At 38.2% G+C, this 23,955-nt stretch overlaps 1 protein-coding gene across 16 annotated transcripts in view; it reads left to right on the top strand.

Annotated features, from left to right (window-relative positions):
• Positions 1 to 23,955, top strand: part of TDRD3 (tudor domain containing 3) — a 178,414-nt gene that overhangs the window by 88,357 nt on the left and 66,102 nt on the right. For all 16 annotated transcript variants that reach the window (XM_024231004.3, XM_024231005.3, XM_063714926.1 and 13 more), the window contains 3 exons: positions 1,031 to 1,102; positions 3,082 to 3,231; positions 11,399 to 11,539. In XM_024231004.3, the coding sequence (XP_024086772.1) occupies positions 1,031 to 1,102; positions 3,082 to 3,231; positions 11,399 to 11,539 (363 nt within the window). The remainder of the gene's footprint in view (positions 1 to 1,030; positions 1,103 to 3,081; positions 3,232 to 11,398; positions 11,540 to 23,955) is intronic.

Genomic DNA, 23,955 nt, shown 5'->3' on the forward strand with positions numbered 1-23,955 from the left:
TGCTTGTCATTACTCTTAATTATCTTTATAAAATATACAGTGTTTACATGATTCAGGAACTCTGGAATATGCTTGAAAGTGCACATGGTGGTTTTTTTTTTTTAAACTTTGTCACCTGCTATTTTACATCATATTTTAATCATGATGGTTTCTGTAGTGATAATGATTAAAATGCACAAAAAGTTTAAAGTTGAGATGTATTAACAACTAGTAAGACAGATGTATGTATATATTAATACCTCAAAACCAAAATAAATCAGAGGAGGAGATAACTGAAGAGAGTCCTGGAGACTCCTTATGGGATTTTAGAAAGACTTCATCATGTGAGAAATTGCCTTTGCCAGAAGATTTTCTTTCTATTTTCATAATACATTGTTATCTCTCTAGCTTTATGAGATTTCAGGAAAAAAGAAAACTAAAATTAGTTGGATTTGGAAGCTTATTTTTAGTTAATGAACAATTTGTTGAATACTTTTTCAAAATATGAATTGTTTTGCAAAACAAAACAGGAAAATTTAGTATAAGGAAAGTTAAGGAAATTTTAGTATAATTAAAAGAACCTCCATATTATACACTATAACAATCTGTTCTCTTTAAGTAATTAGAAATCACCCTTATGTTAACTAATAAATTTTGTGTCTAAAAAATTTATTTTTGAAGATAATTTCCAGGTAATATTTGTCTCTCATAGCTTTATGCTTTAAAATGGAATTCTGTTACCAAAGTTTGTTATTTATGGATTTGCTTCTTAAGAAGACTGTTTTCTCCTTAGGGGAATGGCTTGATAAATATTTCTGAAAGTTATATGTGAATATGTGTTTTGGTAAGGGGAGGTGAGGAGAATCTTTGCCTAATTATTGAAGTTAAGAATAATTTTTTTTTTGTGGTTTGAAATACTTTATGGAAGGCCTTTTTTTTTCCTATTTCTTATAAGAATCTACTCAAATAGGTAGATTCCTGTTACATTATAAATGCTGGAAATATATTTTTTATGTATAACTGCTCTTTTGTGACTGGATTTTTTCCACAGAGCTTATCAAAACACAATAGAAGCAATATTGGAACTGAAGGTGGACCACCTCCTTTTGTGCCTTTTGGACAGGTAATGACTTTTGTGTTGGCAGATGAATTTAAATTAGGAAAAAGTGTTTTTCATTAGCATTCAAGCTGTCTTTCATTATGTGCTGAACTATTTATTAAGAGGTTATGGAGTTATTTGGAAATACGAAGTTCAAGAAATTTAATAATTTTGAGGTTTTTTCCTTCACTGTAGTTATATTGTTGACATTTGGGAGAGCTGTTAACCCAAAGATTGAAGCAATTAAGAGCCATATCTGAAGAGTAACTTCTAACTAATTAAAATAGGATGGGAGAGGGTTTTTTTTTTTTTTAAGGGAAATTCAAAAGTAAGAAGACAAAAATATGTCATAATTTCTCACTTGTTCATTAAAAACATTAGAGGGGGAGAGAAAAATAAAGCCACACAGAGTGATCAAAGTGCTACTTTGAAGTAGCTCCCATTCTGACCAGTATCTTGTAACTTCAGTTGTTCTTCAGCATCAAATTGATTCTCAACAATCTTCTCTAGCCTGTTTTTGCTTTATCCCTGACAATTCTAAGAATAATTCTTGTGGCAGCTTGCTCTTCTCCTGATGATGCCATCAAAATTTAGCTGTTGGTAATCTGTCTTGCGTTTGCTCTTTAATTTTATTCAAGAGTGCTGGGCTGGCTAAGAGTAGCAATGAGTTGTGGACATAACAGGTAGGCAACAGATCTGCGTTTCCATAATAAGGTTTATCGTGTGTGTGTGTGTGTCTAAATTTTGGTATTTAATAAGATCATTTGACTGTCACCCTCTTTAAAAGCCTTTTGTAAGATATACTCTCACTTAAGTAAGTCATTTTTGCATCAAACCTGTTTGAAGCATTTAAAAAATAATGTTTTTTTTTTGTTTTTTGTTTTTTTTTTTTACTGAGTTTGGAAGAAGAAATAGCCAAGATAAAAGAAAGTATGAAGTCCTATGGTGTGATCCATGCTGATGGTTGATATTCTCCCAGTGTAATGAAAACCTCCATAGGGAAAACAGTATAAACATTCTAATAACTTATATTTGAAAATAATAGTATATTTGTAAAAATTTACCCTTAAACATTTTGGTGATAATATTTCTCTTCCAGAGACTTATGATCTAATTATTCTTAAGACTTTGAAGTGTGTTTTATAGCTTCTTAGGGGTTAGAGAATATAATAAAAGCTATAATTTCAATAATATTATTTGGTTATAAAGTTCATTCTGAAAAAATTCTTGTATAGCATCTTGCAGCCTTGTATGTGGGTTGAAGATAGGTAATGCTGACTGTGTATTTATTGGTGTCAATATGATATGTTTATATTACTGAAATTTTTCTGTATTTGTGGAACACATTTCTTTGAGATCTTCCCGTTTTCCTTTTTATTAATGAGTTGAGAAAAAGTTCATTGTATATGATTTTTACTGGTAAGATTGGACTGGAGATCAGAATTGAGGACTTCTTTTTAGGCAGTGATGCCTTTCTTTTTACTTTATGAGACAAAAATATAAAAACTTTGAAGTCTGATATGGGGGGCGGGTATGTTTTTAGAGTGTGGTCTATAAGTACAGAGACATCTTTTTATATGTTAATATAATTGTACTAACCAATCCACATATGTATATTGTGGTATAATATGGAAATTAAGCTCTTAATTACAAAACCAAATTTATGTCTTATTGTGCATTAGTCAAGATTGTTTGAAATCTAAAATTATTTATTACCCTAAAATGAAAGCTCTCTTGATCCAGTGTATGTTTTAAATATGTGCCCTGTTTAGATGGCCACATATTTGTATAGCTTTTAATTTTATTTACTAGTTATGTTTATTGAAAAGTTACTTTTCCAGTTTTCTACTTTCACTTTTAAATATATGGGATAGAATTTTATTTGTGTAGGCTTTTAGCTATTGTAAAAGATACAAGATACTTTTGAAGAAGTATTACTTCTAATGAAAACTTGAATCTCTTTTGGAACTACTAAGTTGACTTATTCTTACTTGTTTTACTAGAAGTGTGTATCTCATGTCCAAGTGGATAGCAGAGAACTTGATCGAAGAAAAACATTGCAAGTTACAATGCCTGTCAAACCTACAAATGATAATGATGAATTTGAAAAGCAAAGGACGGCTGCTATTGCTGAAGTTGCAAAGAGCAAGGAAGTAAGAAGTCAAATCATTACACGTTTTATTTCTTATCATTATGTTCTATTTAGATTATTTGTGATCGTTATTGTCTTTTCATATAAGCTAACTAATTCAACAAATGCTTAACCTTATTCTTCTTGCATATTCCATAACTAGGAATGCCCTGCCACTTCATGGGATCTTACATATTTTATTCATGTGTTCTTTTTCCAGATCTCCATGGTAGTTCCAGTAAGTTACTCTTGCTGGCAAATTACCCTTCTTTTCTCCTTCCTTTTTTTTAAACAATGTAGCAACTGAACACACTTTTTATTCTGGCAGGGAGTTTCCTATTAGTAGTTGGGCTAGTTGCCACTTTTTTGGGGATAATTTCCCCTTATTAATAGCAACTTATGAGAAATAGCAGCTTCTGAGAGATGAATAAAAATCAACGGATCTGTCACTGCATCAGGATTAACATTTTTGTCTTTATACTTAATTTTATTTAGTGTATAGTAAATAATTTTATCTTTACATTATATGTCTATTTACACACACACAACTCCTTTTTAACTGACAAATAATTACACATATATATGAGGTTCATGTGATATTTTGATACATATATACAATGTGTAATGATCAAATCAGGGTAATTATATCTATCACCTCAAACATTTACCATCTTTGTGTTGAGAACATTCAAAACTCTCATCTAGCTATTTTGAAATATACAATAAATTATTGTTAATTATAATCACCCTAGTGTTTTATTGAACACTAGAACTTATTCCTCCTAACTGTAATTTAATTCCCATTAATCAACCTCTCCCACTCTCCCTTAAAACTTCACCCTTCCCAGCCTCTAGTAACTACTATGCTGCTCTTCTATGAGACAACTTTTTTATCTCTCACATATGAGTGAGAATATGCAGTATTTGTCTTTCTGTGGTTGGCTTATGTCACTTAATGTAATGTCCTTCAGGCTCATCCATGTTGCTGAGAATGGCAGGATTTCTTTCTTTTATATAACTGAATAATCCATTATGTATAGACAGTCAGTTCTCCGTATTTGTGGATTCAACTCTTCATAACTATGGATTCAACCAACAGTGGATCAAAAATATTTTGGGGTGGGGGAAGGATGGTTGCATCTGTACTGAATGTGTACAAACTTTTTTTTTTGTCTTGTGATTATTTCCTAATGATATGGTATAGCAGCTATTTATATAACATTTATACCATATAAGGAATTATAAGTAATCTAGAGATGATTTAAATATACAAGAATGGCCAGGCGTGGTGGCTTATGCCTGTAACCCCAGCACTTTGGGAGGCTGAGGCAGGTGTATCACCTCAGCCTGACCAACCTAGCAAAACTCTGTCTCCACTAAAATTACAAAATTAGCTGGGTATGCTGGCGCATGCCTGTAATCCCAGCTACTCAAGAGGCGGAGGCAAGAGAATCGCTTGAACTCGGAAGGTGGAGGTTGCAGTGAGCCAAGATTGCGCCATTGCGCTCCAGCCTGGGCAACAAGAGTGAAACTCCATCTCAAAAAATAAAAATTAAAAAAAAAAAGTGTACAAGAGGATGTGCATAGGTTGTATGCAAATGCTATATCATTTTATGTAAGGGACTTGAGCATCCATGTTTTTTGAAATCTGCTGGGAGTCGGAGAGTGGTGGGAGTCCTAGAACCAATCCCTCACGGATACCAAAGGATGACTGTATACCACGTTTTCTTTATCCCTTCATCTGATGGTGGGCACTTAGGTTGATTTCATAAGTTGGCTATTGTGACTAGTGCTGCAGTAAATATGGGAGATACCTCTTTGACCTACTGCTTTCCTTTCCTTTGGATAAGTACCCAGTAGTGGGATTGCTCAATCATATGCTAGTTCTGTTTTTAGTTTTTGTGAGCAACCTCCATATTGTTTTCTGTAATGGCTGCACTAATTTACATTCCCACCAACAGTACATAAGAGTTCTTTCTTCACATCCTCACTGGTATTTGTTATTTTTTTGTCTTTTTGATTATAGCAGTTTTAACTGGGTTGAGATAATATCTCATTTTGTTTTGATGTGCATTTCCCTGATGATGTTACTGAGACACCCAGGGTTCAGTCTAGATCCTGCTGCTCACTGCACAGTAAGCCAATCACTTGAGACAATGAGTGTTGCCAGGAAAGAAGGCTTTATTTGGGTGCTACAGCCGAAGAGATGGGTCGTCAGTCTCAAATCCATCTCCCTGATGGGCTAAAATTAGGGGTTTATATAGCAGAGAAGAAATCTACGTGCAGGAAAATAGGAACTAAGGAGGGGTAAGGAAGCAATTATGATGAATGAGGGGTGTGGCATCTCATTGTCTGGATGTGGTGATCTGGTGAATTTTAGTTCTTTGATACTTTTTGAAAGGCCTGAGTGTCATTTCCTGAGGAAAGAACTCAGATAAAGATAAATCAAATGAAAGTTTCAGATTTTAAGATCAGAAGGGTCAATTTCTGTTTATACAAAAAAACTGTCTATGGGACTATTGGGCTGATTTCAGTGGTAAATGATGTTGACATTTTTTCATATACCTGTTGACCATTTGTATGGTCTTTTGAAAAATGATATTCAAATAATTTGCCCATTTTTAAATTGGATTGTTTGGGGTTTTTTTTTTTTTGACAGAGTCTCGCTCTGTCACCCAGGCTGGAGTGCAGTGGCATGATCTTGGCTCACTGTAACCTCTCCCTCCCAGGTTCAAGCTATTCTCCAGCCTCAGCCTCCCAGGTAGCTGGGATTACAGGTGTGCACCACCGTGTCTGGCTAATTCTTTTTTTGTATTTTTAGTAGAGACGGGGTTTCACCATGTTGGCCAGGCTGGTCTTGAACTCCTGACCTCAGGTGATCCGCTCACTTTGGCCTTCCAAAGTGCTGGGATTACAAGCGTGAGATACCATGCCTGGCCAGATTTATTTTTTGTTTTGCTTAGTTTTGTTTTGCTTTTGAATTGTTATGTTCCTTATATATTCTAGATATTAACTGCTTGTCAGATGGATAGTTTGCAATTATTTTCTTTCATTCTGTAGGTTGTCTCTTCACTCTGTTGATTGAATTCTTAGCTATGCAGAAGCTTTTTAGTTTGATATAATCTCATTTGTCTATTTTTACTTGTGTGCCTGTGTTTTTGAGGTCTTATCCAAAAAATCTTTGCCCAGACCAACATCCTGAACAACAAACCCCTCCCTCTTATATTATTGATAGCCAAAGTTCTCTTTTCAATTATTTTCAATTATTTGCTTATTTGTAATAGGTGTTTTTCCTAGTTATTTATTGGTTTCTTTTAGACTGATAAGAAATTTTAGGTCATAAATTAGTTGCTACATAGACATTTCTTAACCAGTGAGATTGAAATTGTTTCCTTTATTCAAAACCCGTAATGAAGCTTAGCTTACAATTGCTTTCCTATTTAATTTTGAAGTGTAAGTAGTAGTGTTCTTGAATTTTGGTTGTTCTTCCTGCAATGTCTTTCTGTTGTCAGTCTAGTAGAGGGGCCAGAAGCACAAGCTCTGGAATCACAGGCTGGAAGCATATCCTGCTGACACCTTTGAATGGTTATTCAGCTTTTTTGTATCCCTGTTTTTTTATTTTTTTCATCTGTGAAACTCGGAGGTAATAGTGGTACCTATTTCATATGTGAGAATTAAAACATTTAGAGCTAATACTACTGCTACTTGGCACAAATCATAACACTCTTGCTCAAAGCTCTCAGTAAACACGACTATTGCTATTCTTTACTTTTTCCTCTATCCAAGGCATACTTTTAAAAAAACAGTCTTACCATTTCTTAAATTAATACATTTTATATAATTTGCATGAAATATATTTATTTTTTTCCAGAAATACATAAAATTATGGAGTTTCAGAAGATATTGAGAATATATATTTTTAAAATTATAGAAAGATGTTCTTTTGATTTACATTTATCTCAAATGAACTTTTCTACCAAGGATTTTGTTGGATGCAGTTACAGCTGTCTATTTATTGGAGCATAGTTAACCTATTATAATGTGCTTCTTTTTGTTGTCACAATTGATATTATATTTTCCCATAAATATTTGATAATTAAAGCATCGTAGTTTTTTTTTTTTTTTTACAGCAGACATCAAAACATCTCAATTTATATATGAGAGAATTTATGGAGGCTCAAAACTGACAAACAAACTTGGGACTTGTCCAAAGTTATCCAGTGATAATTGTAGGACTCAATCGATGTAACTTAGAAGATCTCAATCATAATAGTATAAGCATACTAAATAAGCAGATTGCAATTTTAAATATAATAGTCTGTTTAGTCCTCAAGATAGTGAGAGCTGAGCCAAGACTTAAAGGAGGTACGAGAATTAACTACTTGGTTATCTGAGCAAGAGTATTCCAGGCAGAAGGAAAAGCCATGGAAAAGGCTCTAAAGCAGGAGCACAGAGAAACAGCAGAGTGGCCAGTGGAAGCAGAGAGAACAGAGGGACAAGTAGTAGAAGATAAAGTCAAGAGAGGTAATGGAGGTTACCTTATGTAGGGCCCTGTAAACTATTGTAAAGACATTGTACTTCATTCAAGGAGAAATGGGAGCCTTTGGAATGTTTTGAGCACAGCAATAACCTCAGCTGACCTATATTCTAAAAGAGTAATTGTAGCTGCTGTGTTCAGACTTGGTTGCAGAGAAGGAAAATTAGAAACCAACAAGTAGAGAATTATTGAAGTAATCTATGATTTAAAAAAAATGATGATGGCTTGGACAAATATAGCAGTTGTGTAGGTAGTACAGAGTGGTCAGATTCTGGAATTTAGAAGAAGCCATTAGGGTTACTGAGATTGGATATAGGGTACAAGAGAAGATGTGGTATCAAGAATGAATCTAGCCAGGCGTAGTGGCTCACGCCTGTAATCCCAGCACTTCGGGAGGCTGAGGTGGGCAGATCACCTGAGGTCAGGAGTTTGAGACCAGCCTGACCAACATGGAGAAACCCCGTCTCTACTAAAAATACAAAATTAGCTGGGCGTGGTGGCGCATGCCTATAATCCCAGCTACTCGGGAGGCTGAGGCAGGAGAATCGCTTGAACCCAGGAGGCAGAGGTTGCGGTGAGCCGAGATTGTGCTATTGCACTCTAGCCTGGGCAACAAGAGCAAAACTCCATCTCAAAAAAAAAAAAAAAAAAAAAAAAAAAAAAAAAAAAAGAATGAATCTAAGAGTTTTACCCAGAGAAATTGGCAGGTTAGAGTTCTTGCCTTGAAATGAAGAAGCCTGGAGTGGAGCAGGTGTGAGGGGAGGAAGATCTGGTGCTCCACTTTGAACATGTGAATATTGAGGTACTTATCAGACATGCATGTAGTAATAATGTTTAATAGACAGTAAGACTGAAGAGTGAGCTTTAAAATAGATACATGCACTTGAGAGTTGTAGACATATGGATGGTATTGAAAATTATGAGGCCAAATGAGATCACCAAAGGAATGAGTGTTGATAGAGAACAGAAGAAGCTAAGGAATGAACCCTGTAACACTTCAATTTGAACTTAGAGCCTAGATGGCAGAAGTGGAACCAGCCAAGGTGTGACCAGTAACAGGATAAAAACAGACAATGCAGAAAATACATTATGGAGAAGGAAGTGTTAAACTTATCAAGGGCAATTGAAAAGTTATATAAGATGAGGACTTAGAATTAATATAGAATCGAGGAAGTTGTTTATTCCATCCTCATTCCTCCTAACATGCATATGGTTGGTGGTATGATAAACCATATGGGGTTAAGATAAAGTATAACCATGCATGTACCAACAGTGTCTGGGTTGATGTGGTCAGAATCTATGTGAGTCCTTTAATGATTATTTCATTTTTTTTTTTTTTTTTTTAATAAAGAAGTCAGCATGGTCAACAGTGACATGAGAAGGAGGTTTGAGAAGTAAGGAGAATGTGTAAAATAGTGGTCTACAAGATTAGGTATATGTGTGCACTAGGGAAATATGGTAAGATTGCTAGACAGCATTAAGGCCCACTTGAGTTTCACAGTCATGATGATCTCATGGATGCCTAATTCATATAATATAAGCAAAAAGATGTGGCTCATAAAGGGCAACACCATTTACCTTATGGGTAATATTTAGGTTGTGATGATTCTAGATATTTATATGAGTGAGTAGTAACTATTTTAGAGCAGTAAAAAGCAACTCTGAAAATGCTGCTTATCCTATTCCTTAATCCATAAAATGGAAAGAAAATTATAAGTAAATGCATCCAGAAGATGGGACTATTTCACTGGCACCAAAGGAAAAAGCACTTTTGGAATTATGGGATGTAAATTTTGGAAATATATTTAATTTGGAACAGGTGAGATTCCAGACTTTTCAGATAATTTTGTTCTAGTATATTAACCAAAATAGTAAATACCATCTGTTATTGAGTGTTTGCCATGTGCCAGCTACTGAGATAATCACTTCATATCAATGATGTCATTTAATTCTCCAAATATCCCAATGAGGTAGGTTTTCTAACCCCAGTTTTAAAGATGAAAAACCTGAGGCTCTGAGGAAGGTGCAAGTTAAGTGACTTGCCTGAAGGCTAAAGATAGTGGCTGGGCCAAGATAAGTCCCAGCCTTGTCTAGTTACAAAGCCTATGTGCTTAACTGTGCTACCTTGCCTCCTAGTCTAATAAATTTTGTATCACATTAATAAATATGTTTTTCTAGTTATACAAGTAATGACTATGAAGGCATTTCAAATATTTTTTTTTTTGCTGGGATTCCATAAACCCAAAATTGAATGAATCTAGTAATGAATCTTTGGTAATTGAAGATGTGGTTTTAATTTTGATTTGAGTTAAATGTAAATACTGTAGTTTATCAGCTATCTAATAGAGATACTTAATATGTTATCCATTAGTGCTCATCCAACATTTAAAAAAAGTTTTCATGTATACTTCCTTGTATTTTCTTCTGTTTCAAATAATTTTCTAATGTTATTATATTATATATAATTTATATCTAAGATGTTTCCTTACTGTAATCATTTTAAAACATATTTAAAAATATTGGTCATTGTCTCTAATAAAAATTGTTTTAGTTTCTTCTTTTATTATATCCATGAGAACTATAAAAATATTTGCTGGGCACGGTGGCTCATGCCTGTAACCTCAGCACTTTGGGAGGGCAAGGTGGGTGGATCATCTCAGGTCAGGAGTTCGAGACCAGCCTGGCCAACATGGCGAAACCCTATCTCTACTAAAAATACAAAAATTAGCTGGGTGGTAGTGGCACATGCCTGTAATCCCAGCTACTGAGGAGGGTGAGGCAGGATAATCACTTGAGCCTGGGAGGCAGAGGTTGTGGTGAGCTGAGATTGCGCCACTGCACTCCAGTCTAGGTGACAGAATGAGACCCTGTCTCAAAAAACAAAAACAAAAACTATAAAAATATTGTATAACCAAACGTTTCATACTGTACAGGTAGCAACTGGCGATGCTTTTCAGTTATGAATTTGTGTCTTTCCAAACCAACATTATTTATGTCCTAATCTTTTGCTAATAGTTTTGAAAAACAAAAACAAGATAAAATCAAATTTTCAAATTTACTGTCACGTATATATTTATTCAAAAAAGACAGGCCAAATAAGAAATACAGACTTAAAAGCTTTTATATGCAGTTGGTAAGAAATGACATATTACATGATTAATGTAAATAATAAATTGGTAATGAGTTTTAATCTAATGTTCAAACTTGTTTACTAAGATTATGCAATCATAATACTGAACTATGGACATAATTTTAATGATTCTAAAGATAACCTTGCCTGGTAGCTGGATTTAGAACGCAACTCTCAAGACAGTAGTTAAGTATTTTACCCTAAAATCATTTTAACAAGTAGTCTTCATAATGCTTGTAGTATTTTCTTCTCTATAGTTGTACACTCATTTTCATGACTTCCCTTTTATTCACAAATCATGTAATTATTTTTATTGCCTGGCCTGGATTTGTGAATAAAAGAGATTGTGACTAGTAGATATTTTTGCCATTCAAAAGGAATAAGTTAATATTTTATTTTTTCATGTAAAACATAATTAGGAAACTTTTAATTACTTCAGTTGTTTTTAGTCATAGCTTAGTTTTTAGAGCTATTTTAAAATGCTGTTTACATACCTCTCTTTTATCTTTCTCTTATCTAAAGACCAAGACATTTGGAGGAGGTGGTGGTGGTGCTAGAAGTAATCTCAATATGAATGCTGCTGGTAACCGAAATAGGGAAGTTTTACAGAAAGAAAAGTCAACCAAATCAGAGGGAAAACATGAAGGTGTCTATAGAGAACTGGTAAGGCTAAAGAACTAACCACAGATTTAAAGTGTTATTTCTTTAAATGATTCTTTTATTCTTTCTTACCACCACCACTGGCTTTGTGCAATGTATTATGGATAGATGTTATAACTCTTGAAGGCTTTCATTAAGGATTACAATTAAATCATGAGAAATTTGGATTGTTTGAAAAATAATTTACTTAAAACTTCTATCTCACTTAAATTACTAATGTCCTAATAATATATTTTGGAATGGATTGATAAAAAGCCATCAAAAGATGATGCATCAAAAACATACATTTTTCTGTGCTTCCCGACCTTCCCCACATCTTTTGTCAAATTTTGTCTAAATGATTTTGTTTTGTTTTCTGCTACTCTTTGGGAAGAATATTGTGAAACAAGCATATGTATTGTGTGGACCCAATTGCAAAATATTCTTGAATTTTTAAGATAAATGAGTGGAGTCAAACATATTTCTGGCATGCTGCAGTGTTCTCAGATCTAAGGATGTTTGCAAAAATTCATTTTCCTCTGCCTTTAGAGGTTGAATGACTTTGGTTGATTTTTGTCTTTAGGGTACAGAATATCCAAAAACAGCTTAAACCATGGAGGTTTATTATTTCATGTAACAAGTTCAGAAGTAGATGGTTACAAGTGTTGGTAAATTCAGCAGTATAACAATATTAGAGCATTTGTGGGTATTTCCATGATTTCTTGGCTTTCTCCTTAGTGTTATGTAACTGCTCAATGGATTCACCTTACCCACTGCCTAAATAGAGCTGATTTATCAAGACAGGGGAATTGCAATAGAGAAAGAGTAATTCATGCAGAGCCAGCTATCGTGAGAGACTGGAGTTTTATTATTACTCAAATCAGTCTCAGTGATCATTCAGGGATCAGAGGTTTTTTTTTTGAGATGGCATTTCACTCTTGTTTCCCAGGCTGGAGTGCAATGGCTCAATCTTGGCTCACTGCAGCCTCTGCCTCCTGGATTCAAGTGATTTTCCTCTCTCAGCCTCTTGAATAGCTGGGATTATAGGCACCTGCCGCCATACCCAGCTAATTTTTTGTATTTTTAGTAGAGACAGGGTTTCACCATATTAGTGAAACTGGTCTCGAACTCCTGACCTCAGGTGATCCACCCGCTTCTTCGGCCTCCCAAGGTGCTGGGATTACAGGCGTGAGCCACCATGCCCAGTGGGATAAAAGTTTTTAAGGACAAGTTGGTGGGTGGGGGAAGCCAGTGAGCCAAGAGCACTGATCTTAGGAGCAGTTTGTGGAGGGTCAGAATCTTGTAGCCTCCAGCTGCATAACTCCTAAACCATAATTTCTAATCTTGTGGCTGTGATGGCTAATATGGAGTGTCAACTTGATTGGATTGAAGAATACAAAGTATTGATCCTGAGTGTGTCTGTGAGGGTGTTGCCAAAGGAGATTAACATTTGAGTCAGTGACCTGGGAAAGGCAGACCCACCCTTAATCTGGGTGGGCACAATCTAATCACCTGCCAATATGGCTACAAGATAAACAGGTAGAAAAATGTGAAAAGACAGACTGGCCTAGCCTCCCAGCCTACATCTTTCTCCCGTACTGGATGCTTCCTAACCTCAAACATCAGACTCCAAGTTCTTCAGTTTTGGAACTTGGACTGGCTCTCCTTGCTCCGCAGCCTGCAGATGGTCTATTGTGGGACCTTGTGATTTAATACTTAATAAACTCCCCTTTATATATATATATTCCATTAGTTTTGTCCCTCTAGAGAACCCTAATACAGATTTTGGTACGAGGAGTGGTTCTAGAGGAAAAAAATATTAAGGATGTATTTCTTTCATTAGATTTTGGATTTTTGGAGTTGGTTGTTTAATATGATTAGATCCAAAACGTGTGGAGAACATTGATAGTCCTTCACATGAACTTTTTAGAGAGTTATGCAAAATAAATGCATTTGCCATTTTTGATTCATCACTTGTGAGAGGCAAGGAGTTTAGTGACTCTATACATAATACCTTTGACCATATGTGGAGAACCAAGGAACATAATGAAGCTGGTTGGTTGCTTCTAAGTTCGGTGGACAAAGTGATGAAAGAAAATGATGAACTCAGGCATCCTGTCTCCTGGCTTCAGAAGCAGATACTGAGCCTCAAATCTGCTAAGATTGCCCTGAATAAGAGTCTTATTGTTACTGGAGGGTCCTTTTTCTTAGAGCTCCCAAGATGGTGGCGGGCTGCTTCCAAGATGGCAGCAAGCTGCTTGTTCTCTGACCTGGCATTCTTGGCCTCATGGATTCTAAGGAATGGAACCTTGGGCCATGCGGTGTTATAGCTCTATTAGAAGCGGTGGGTCATGGAAGAAAACCGTGGAACCCAGCAACTAGTGTTCAGCTCAATTAGGACGAACTGGGGACTTAGCCATACAGGAACAATGGCAAGTCTTTAGCCTGATTGGGAGCGGCAGCTGGCACCCCGCTGGATCAGAAATGCAGCGGACACCCTGCTGGATCTGGAGGGGTGGAAGTCAATGGCGGGTCTGGGATGGCAGTGAACAGCAGTGGTGGACAGCAAGCGAAAGCTCAGCTTGAGCCGTAACAAACATGGACCAGAAGAGTGTGCAGTTGCAAGATTTAATAGAGTGAAAACAGAGCTCCCATAAAATGGGAGAGGACCCAAAGGGGGTTGTCGTTGCCAGCTCGAATGCCTGGGTTTAGGTCCCAATCATTGTCCCTCCTGCTGTGCTCTCAGGTGATAGATGATTGGCTATTTCTTTACTTCCTGTTTTTGCCTAATTAGCATTTTAGTGAGCTTTCTTTACTACCGGGTGTGAGCTAAGCTCCATGTTTAAAGGTGGGTGCAGTCACCTTCCCCAGCTAGACTTAGGAATTCTTAGTCGGCCTAGGAAATCCAGCTAGTCCTGTCTCTCATTATCTCCTGTGGAGAAAAAGCTGAAATTGTGGAAAAACAGACACAAGCTCTTATCATGCGAGTGGCTGACATGAAATGAAGGGTGCATGCACAGCCTTGCCAGGTGTCTACTTTTAAAGTGAGGGCATTGATTGGAAAAGAGTAGGACCTTGTAGCTTGGAATGGGGATGTGTGGGTGGACCCTGATGAAGCTGGGGACACTGAGTTTGTAAACTCTGATGAATTTTTTTTTGCTAGAAGAAACAGCTTCCCCATCCCCAGTAATGGCTTGAGTTTTCTAATTTATATAAACAGAAATCTGAAGAGCAGACATGGGAATGTATATTAAGGGTGTGGGATAATGGTGGAAGCAACATAGAGTTGGATCAGGCTGAATTTATTGATTCAGGCCTGCTAAGTAGGGACTCTGCATTTAATATTGCAGCTCGGGGGATTAAAAAAAAAGGCTAATAGTTTATTTGCTTGGTTAGCTGAAATGTGGATTAAAAGATGGCCCACTGTGAGTGAGCTGGAAATGCCTGATCTCCCTTGGCTTAAGGTAGAGGAAGGGATACAATGGCTTAGGGAGATTGGGATGGTGGAGTGGATTAGTCTCTTTAGACCTACTCATTCCAGCTGGGAGGGTCCAGAAGATATACCCTTGACCAACGCCTTGCAAAATAGATTTGTGAGGGCAGCACAGGCATCTTTGAAGATGCCCTGTAATTGCTCTTCTCTGTATGTCAGAGCTAACAGTGTGAACTGTAGTCACTCAACTACAAAATTTAACTACAATGGGAATAATTGGATCCCAAGGTGGCAGGGGCCAAGTGGTGGCACTCAACCATCAAAGGCAAGGTTAAGTGTCGCTACTGTAATGGACGGTAGAGGCAAAACAGCAATCAGAATATTCTGACTTGTGTAGAGCTCTGGCATTGGCTAATTAATCATGGTGTTCCTAGATGTGAAATTGATAGGAAGCCTACTGCATTCCTACTTAGTTTAGACGAGCAGAAAGCTTCTAGGTCTAATGGACAAAAGACTAATTTGAATTATGAAAGTAGAGACTTGTGGCCCCTCAATCAATTTTCAGCCAGTTTACAGACCCAGAATCCCTTGAATGAAGGGGAGGCTGGGTCCCCTTGAGGAAAGACCCCACTGACAATTTATGCAGTGAATCTTTCTCCTATCATTCCCCATGGAGACCTCCAGCCTTTTACCAGGGTAACTGTGCATTGGGGAAAGAGAAATGATCAAACGTTTTGAGAACTACTGGAAACTGGCTCAGCTGATGTTGATTCCAGGGGACCCAAAATGTCATTGTGGTCCTCCAGTTAAAGTAGGGGCTTATGGAGGTCAGGAAATTAATGGAGTTTTAGCTCAGGTCCAAATTACAGTGGGTCCAGTGGGTACCCAGACTCATCCTGTGGTCATTTCCCCAGTGCCAGAATGCATAATTGGAATAGACATACTTAGCAGCTGGCAGAACCCTCACACTGGCTCCCTGACTGGTAGGGTGAGGGTGATTATGGTGGAAAAGGCCAAATGGAAGCCATTAGAGCTGCCTCTACCTAGAAAAATAGTAAATCAAAAACAATATTGCATCCCTGGAGGGATTGCAGAGATTAGTGCCACCATCAAGGACCTGAAAGACACAGGGGTGGTGATTCCCACCACATCCCCGTTCAACTCTTCCATTTGGCCTGTGCAGAAGACAGGTGGATCTTGGAGAATTACAGTGGATTATCAAGTGGTGACTCCAATTGCAGCTGCTGTACAAGACGTGGTTTCATTGCTTGAGCAAATTAACACATCTCCTGGTACCTGGTATGTAGTCATTGACTTGGCAAATGCCTTTTTCTCCATTCTGGTCCATAAGGTCCACCCGAAGCAATTTGCCTTCAGCTGGCAAGGCCAGAAATATACCTTTACTGTCCTTCCTCAGGGGTATATCAACTTGCTGGCTTTGTGTCATAATTGTATTCAGAGAGAACTTGATCACTTTTCACTTCCGCAAGATATCACACTGGTCTGTTACAGTGATGACATATGCTGATTGGATCCAGTAAGCACAAAGTAGCAAACACAGTGGGCTTATTCAGGAGATATTTGCATGCCAGAGGATGGGAAATAAATCTGACTAAAATTCAGGGATGTTCTGCCTCAGTAAAATTTCTAGGGGTCCAGTGGTGTGAGGCATGTTGAGATATTCGTTCTAAGGTGAAGGATAAGTTGCTGCATTTGGCCCCTCCTATAACCAAGAAAGAGGCACAATGCCTAGTGGGCCTATTTGGATTTTGGAGGCAACACATTCCTCATTTGGATGTGTTACTCTGGCGGATTTATTGAGTGACCCAAAAGGCTGCCAGTTTTGAGTGGGGTCCAGAACAGGAGAAGGCTCTGCAACAGGTCCAGGCTGCTGTGCGAGCTGCTCTGCCACTTGGGCCATATGACCCAGCAGATCCAATGGTGTTTGAGGTGTCAGTGGCACAGTTGCTAGTTGGAGCCTTTTGCAGGCCCCCATAGGTGAATCACAGCAGAAGCCTCTAGGATTTTGGAGCAAGGCCCTGCCATCTTCTGCGGATAACTGCTCTTTTTTTGAGAGATGGCTTTTGGCCTGTTACTGGGTTTTGGTGGAAACTAAACATTTGACTATGGGTCATCAAGTCACCATGCAACCTGAACTGCCTATCATGAACTGGGTGCTTTCTGACCTATCTCACCATAAAATGGCTCATGCACAGCAGCATTCCATCATCAAATGGAAGTGGTATACGTGATTGGGCTCGAGCAGGTCCTGAAGGCACAAGTAAGTTACATGAGGAAGTGGCTCAAATGTCCATGGTCTCCACTCCTGCCACCCTGCCTTGTCTCCCCGAGCCTACACCAGTGGCCTCTTGGGGAGTCCCTATGATCAGTTGACAGAGGAAGAGAAGACTGGGGCCTGGTTCACAGAGGGTTCTGCACAATATGCAGGCACCACCCAAAAGTGGACAGCCGCAGCCTACAGCCCCTTTCTAAGACATTTCTGAAGGATAGCAGTGAAGGGTAATCTTCCCAGTGGGCAGAACTTCAAGCAGTGCACCTAGTTGTGCACTTTGCATTTAAGGAGAAATGGCGAGGTGTGCGATTATACACTGATTCATGGGCTGTAGCCAATGGTTTGGCTGGATGATCAGGGACTTGGAAGAAGCATGATTGGAAAATTGGTGACAAAGAAATTTGGGAAAGAGGTATGTTGATGGACCACTCTGAGTGGTCAAAAACTGTGAAGATGTTTGTATCCCATGTGAGTGCTAACCAATGGGTGACCTCAGCAGAGGAGGATTTTAGTAATCAAGTGGATAGGATGACCCATTCTGTGGACACCACCTCAGCCTCTGTTCCAGCCACACCTGTTATATCCCAATGTGCCCATGAACAAAGTGGCCATGGTGGAGGGAGGGAGGTTACGCATGGGCTCAGCAACATGGACCTCCACTCACCAAGGCTGACCTGGCTATGGCCACTGACTATTCCTTGGGGTGATCAGCTAGCTACCTGTTGGCAGGTTGATTATATTGCACATTTTCCATCATGGATAGGGCAGAGATTTGTTCTCATTGGAATAGACACTCACTATCTGCCTAAGTAATTTCTTCTTAACTCCTGTATCATTCCCTCCTCTGGAGTGATAACTCTCACTGCTGTTAGGGGGTGTTGGACGATGACTCTTTTGGCTACTTCCTGCTGAAAAGAGGCATTGTGTGGGGAAAAACAGCTAGGGCTCCTCCTAGGGTCAATCTAAAGGTCCTCAGAAGAAAGGTGTGTCCATGTGTTGTTCTGTCTACAGCACCATTTGGAGTTTGATTGCTGTCAGCCATTCTGATGGCTTGTAATACTGGTTTGCCTCCACCAGATGTTGCTGAAACACTAATATAAATGGAACATTCCTTTTGGGATAAGTGGCATTGGATTTGGATGGCTAGAGTAACTTCAGTGTTAACCTTGGCTAAATCTTTTCTGCAATTATTAATCCCTCCATGACTTCCACAGACCATCTAAGACATGCTTAAACTTTCCTACTTGTCCTAAACATCCTTCTTTTTAAACAACCAAAGATTCTTTTTAGGACAAGTGTTTACCATCCATAAAATCATTTTATGACTTCCCCAAACCATCCACAAAATGCTTAAACCTTCTGACTTGTCCTGAACATCCCTCTTTTAAACAACCAACTATTCTCTTTAGGACAAGTACTTACTATACAAGATCCTTTCTTATATAAAATCTCTTTCCTTTATAACCTTATTTGCATAGCCAGGGTGTGACATGTTACCAAACCCAATAAAGTTCTAGCAGACTCAGTGATAGTAAAATTTTCATGCTTCTTTTTTGTTGGTAACTATTATTCTTGCTATCAGGATAATAATTACACACAATACTATAGCAATGGAAACTCTGTCTGATATTCCAGTTAGAAGGTGGTAACGTGTATAACCCTACTGCAAATAGTAGAGTGAGTATAGCAAGTCCCGCAAGTGTTGTGTAGTACATAATTTCCATCTAGAATTTTACTTGCTAAGATACAGAATTTCCTTTTGTGGTTCTATGAAGATCCTTAGTTTTATCTTCCCAAATGAACGTCTGGGTTATGGGCACTCTACTCACTTTCATTACCTGACAGAATTTGCAGGATAATTGTCCAGAACTAGGATATTGATCCAGATTTTTACATTACCTGTGCCTTTTTGTTTCTTCCAAGCTGCAAGAGATCACCACTTGATTCACAGGAATAAGCAAGGTTAGTCTAAAATGTCAGCAAAATAAACTAAAAAACAATGAGACTGGAATTTAATGACAAATGTATAAGCTTTGGATCATAATTTCTCTCTCTCTAGTCCTTATTTTTGGTAAAAACAAATTATGATAGGACTGTGTTTTTTGTAGAATAAACTTTGGTCTTATACTTGGCCTGATTATTTGCATAAAGTGCAGCAAGAATGATTATTTCTATATAGGCCTTTTGGATTGTCTTTGATGGAACTCTGTTCCACAAGGAACCTCAGATAAGATCTTTTAAAGCTGAGCTCAGCCATGGATTTGTATCTTCAAATACCTGTGAGTTGGGTGATCTTCTCCTCTAAAGGCCCCAAGATAAACTGGGAGCTCCTGGTCCTGTTAGAAAGTGACATTCTTTACTGACCACAGGTCAGGAACCCTGTACAGGATTATATATATAGGTATGAGGCCAGTTCTCTCCATTGGAATTTTATTGTCTCTGCAAGTTGAGATTGGCTTCTTAAAGGGAAGCATATCCTTCCAGTCAAAGCCTTGATAAAATAACCAGTTTTTCTAATTGTGTCCTGTTGCAAAAGGAAAATGGATTCTTATTGAACTGTTGCAAACTACTATATTGTGATAAATTAAGAGTACTCAGAGATAGTTTTGAAATTCTAGAGGAACCAGGCAGAGAGAAACAAACATGCTGCAAACTTTCTTCACAGGAGTATACCTTATTCAATTATTAAAGGCCGTAAATAGTTCAAAATAAGTTTCCTTGACTCTGAAAGACAAACAAGGATCATCAATATTCTAAGAAAAATAAAAAAGTTTCCTTTAGCTTTCTGAGTTTAGTCCATTTAGTTAACTTCTGTTTTGCTTGCTACTTGTGAACATTTCAGTTCTTCTTGAGTCCTGTACCTTTTTCTCCATTCCAGTGTTACCATCTTCAAAGCTATTAGTATCCTGCATTTGAGAGCACCTGTTAAAGTTGTATAGCTTGATTGTAACCTATCTTTTGAGAAGGAACAAAGCAAGACAATAATTGTCTGCAAATGACATTTCCAGGGTAGTTACAGTAAAAAACATGACTGATAAAGTTTAGTTATCTGTGGTTTACAATAACTTGACAACCTTAATTATGATTAATAGGATATAATTAGACATTTGACTTTTAGAAATTCCATACAATATTGGAGCATATATTAGTATTATTCACCAAAATATAACTTAAAGAAGATTGCACATCATTTCGGCAATCTAATGTGACTAAACATGCCAAACAATCCTGTTTACCTCTTCTCTGGATGTTTCAGGGGCCCTCTGAACCATCCAGAAAGCAAGGTATCAGGAAAGAAAATTTTGAAACTTGAAGTTTGATTTTGGGAAGGCTGCTAAATGTTGGAGGGCTTAAAACACTTGGTGTTATGAAATAGAATTCCATATTGCTACAAATTATTTATTTTGCCAAAATGATAACTCAAAAGGCAAAAGCCTTTCATTAGCCTTTACTATTACATGAAAATCCTGTTGAAAGCCAAATTGTACCCTTGCATTAGTTTATTAATGTTAACCCCAATTGGTTTAAACGAAACCTTATAGACAATTTCATCTAATCTTACCCAGTTTGACCATAAATGAAATCTTTACAAACCTTTTATAATGCTTTTTGCTAAAGGGCAGATTGGCATCAGAAGAAAACCTTGCTGTGCTTTTATTTCAATGCTCAATTTATGAAAAGATCATATAATACTTTTTTGAATTTAGTTAATGTTTGTGCATTTTTGCAAGATTAATTTTTACAATTTTAGAATTTTTAAAATCTTTTTATAACTTGCTTAATTACCTCTAGCTTTATCTTATCAAGTCTGAGATAATCACTCATCCCTGGGCAAAATTTACATTTTCATGCTTTCTTATAATCTTTTACTAAAAAAAGTTACTGTTTTTATACACCTTGCTTTTAAAACTGTTTAGTGGTCTCAAATACATGTTGCAATGTAAACTCTCAGCAACTTTTACTTTTGGTGAAAAACCTGGTTAGTAAGCAGTTTTAATTGTGTACCAGGTATGGAGCCTAGGACCCAGACAGAAGTGCAGATAAGGTCTGACTTTCCAGCATCTAACTCCATGTGTCCCAGGCCTTGCCTGTCTATAAAGCAGGCCGTTTACAACCTTGAAACATTTAGCAAACCTAGTATCTGACTTGTATGATTTAGACCACATATTTGCATTTTGATGACACTTGCATTTTACCATCCTTAAGACATTTTGTTTCTTAAAGATTAAAGTCACATGAACTAAAATGCATTACAGCTTTTATCTTTCCTTAAAAAAATATTTGATTTGGTGGTGGCTGGCAAGATGGCTGAATAGGAACAGCTCCGGCCTGCAGCTCCTAGCGAGATTAAGGCAGAAGGCAGGTGATTTCTGCATTTCCAACTGAGGTACCCGGCTCATCTCATTGGAACTGGTTAGAGAGTGTGTGCAGCCCATGGAGGGCAAGCAGAAGCAGGGTGGGGTGTTGCCTCACCTGGGAAGCACAAGGGGTTGGGGAACTCTCTCCCATAGCCAAAATAAGCCATGAGGTATTGTGCCGTGAGGAATAGTGCACTTCGGCCCAGATACTATGCTTTTCCCACAGTCTTCACAACCTGCAGACCAGGAGATTCCCTTGGGTGCTCATGCCACCAGGACCCTGGGTTTCTAGCACAAAACTGATGGCCTTTTGGGCAGACACTAAGCTAGCTGCAGGAGTTATTTTTTCATACCCCAGTGACGCCTGGAATGCCAGTGAGACAGAACTGTTCACTCTGCTGGAAAGTGGGCTGAAGCCAGGGTGCCAAGTGGTCTAGCTCAGCGGATCCCACCCCCATAGAGCCCAACAAGCTAAGGTCCACTGGCTTGAAATTCTCGCTGCCAGCACCACAGTCTGAAGTTGACCTGGGATGCTTGAGCTTGGTTGGGGAGAGGGGTGTCTGCCATTACTGAGGCTTTAGTAGGCAGTTTTCCCCTCACAGTGTAAACAAAGCCACTGGGAAGTTCCCACTGGGCAGAGTCCAGCGCAGCTTGGCAAATCTGCTGTAGCCAGACTGCCTCTCTAGATTCTTCCTCTCTGGGGAGGGCATTGTGAAAGAAAGGCAGCAGCCTCCGTCAAGGGATTATAGATAAAACTCCCATCTCCCTGGGACAGAGCAACTGGGAGAAGGGACGGCTGTGGGCACAGCTTCAGCAGACATAAACATTCCTGCCTGCCGGCTCTGAAGCAAGCAGCAGATCTCAGCACAGTGCTTCTTAACTAAAGGAGCGTGTTCTAACCCAATGCAAGGAAGCTAAGAACCTTGAAAAAAGGTTAGAGGAATTGCTAACTGGAATAACTAGTTTAGAGAAGAACATAAGTGACCTGATGGAATTGAAAAACACAGCATGAAAACTTCGTGAAGCATACATGAGTATCAATAGCCGAATTGATAAAGTGGAAGAAAGGATATCAGAGATTGAAGATCATCTTAATGAAATAAAGTGGGAAGACAAGATTAGAGAAAAAAGAATGAAAAGGAACAATGAAAGCCTCCAAGAAATATGGGACTATGTGAAAAGACCAAACCTACATTTGATTGGTGTACCTGAAAGTGACAGGGAGAATGGAACCAAGTTGGAAAACACACTTCAGGATATTATCCAGGAGAACTTCCCCAACCTAGCAAGACAGGCCAACATTCAAATTCAGAAAATACAGAGAACACCACAAAAATACTCCTCAAGAAGAGCAACCCCAAGACACATAATCATCAGATTCACCAAGGTTGAAATGAAGGAAGAAATGTTAAGGGAAGCCAGAGAGAAAGGTCGGGTTACCCTCAAAGGGAAACCCATCAGACTAATAGTACATCTCTCTGCGGAAACCCTACAAGCCAGAAGAGTGGGGGCCACTATTCAACATTCTTAAAGAAGAGTTTTCTTTAAGAATTTCATATCCAGATTTTCATACCAGCCAAACTAAGCTTCAAAAGCAAAGGACAAATAAAATCCTGTACAGACAAGAAAATGCTGAGAGATTTATCACCACCAGGCCTGCCTTACAAGAGTTCCTGAAGGAAGCACTATATATGGAAAGGAACAACCAGTACCAACCACTGCAAAAACATACCAAATTGTAAAGAACATTGACACTGGCCGAGCGCAGTCGCTCATGCCTATAATCCCAGCACTTTTGGAGGCCAGGGTGGGCGGATCACAAGGTCAGGATCAAGTTTGAGGAGTTTGAGACCAGCCTGGCTAACATGGTGAAAGCCTGTCTCTACTAAAAATACAATAGCCGGGCGTTGTGATGCATGCTTATAATCCCAGCTACTTGAGAGGCTGAGGCAGGATAATCACTGGAACCTGGGAGGCAGAGATTGCAGGGAACTGAGATTGCACCACTGCACTCCAGCCTGGGTGACAGAATGAGACAAAAAAAAAAAAAAAAAAAAAAAAAAGAACATTGACACTATGAAGGAAGAAACTGCATCAACTAAAGGGCAAAATAACCAGCTAGCATCATAATGACAGGATCACATTCACACATAACAATATTAACCTTAAATGTAAATGGGCTAAATGCCCCAATTAAAAGGCACAGACTGGCAAATTGGATAAAGAGTCAAGACCCATCAGTGTGCTGTATTCAGGAGACCCATCTCACGTGCAAAGACACACAGGCTCAAAATATGGGGATGGAGGAATATTTACCAAGCAAATGGCAAGCAAAAAAAAATGCAGGGATTGCAAT

Source organism: Pongo abelii, chromosome 14 (genome assembly GCF_028885655.2).
Source record: "Pongo abelii isolate AG06213 chromosome 14, NHGRI_mPonAbe1-v2.0_pri, whole genome shotgun sequence".
Classification (NCBI taxonomy): Eukaryota; Metazoa; Chordata; class Mammalia; order Primates; family Hominidae; genus Pongo; species Pongo abelii.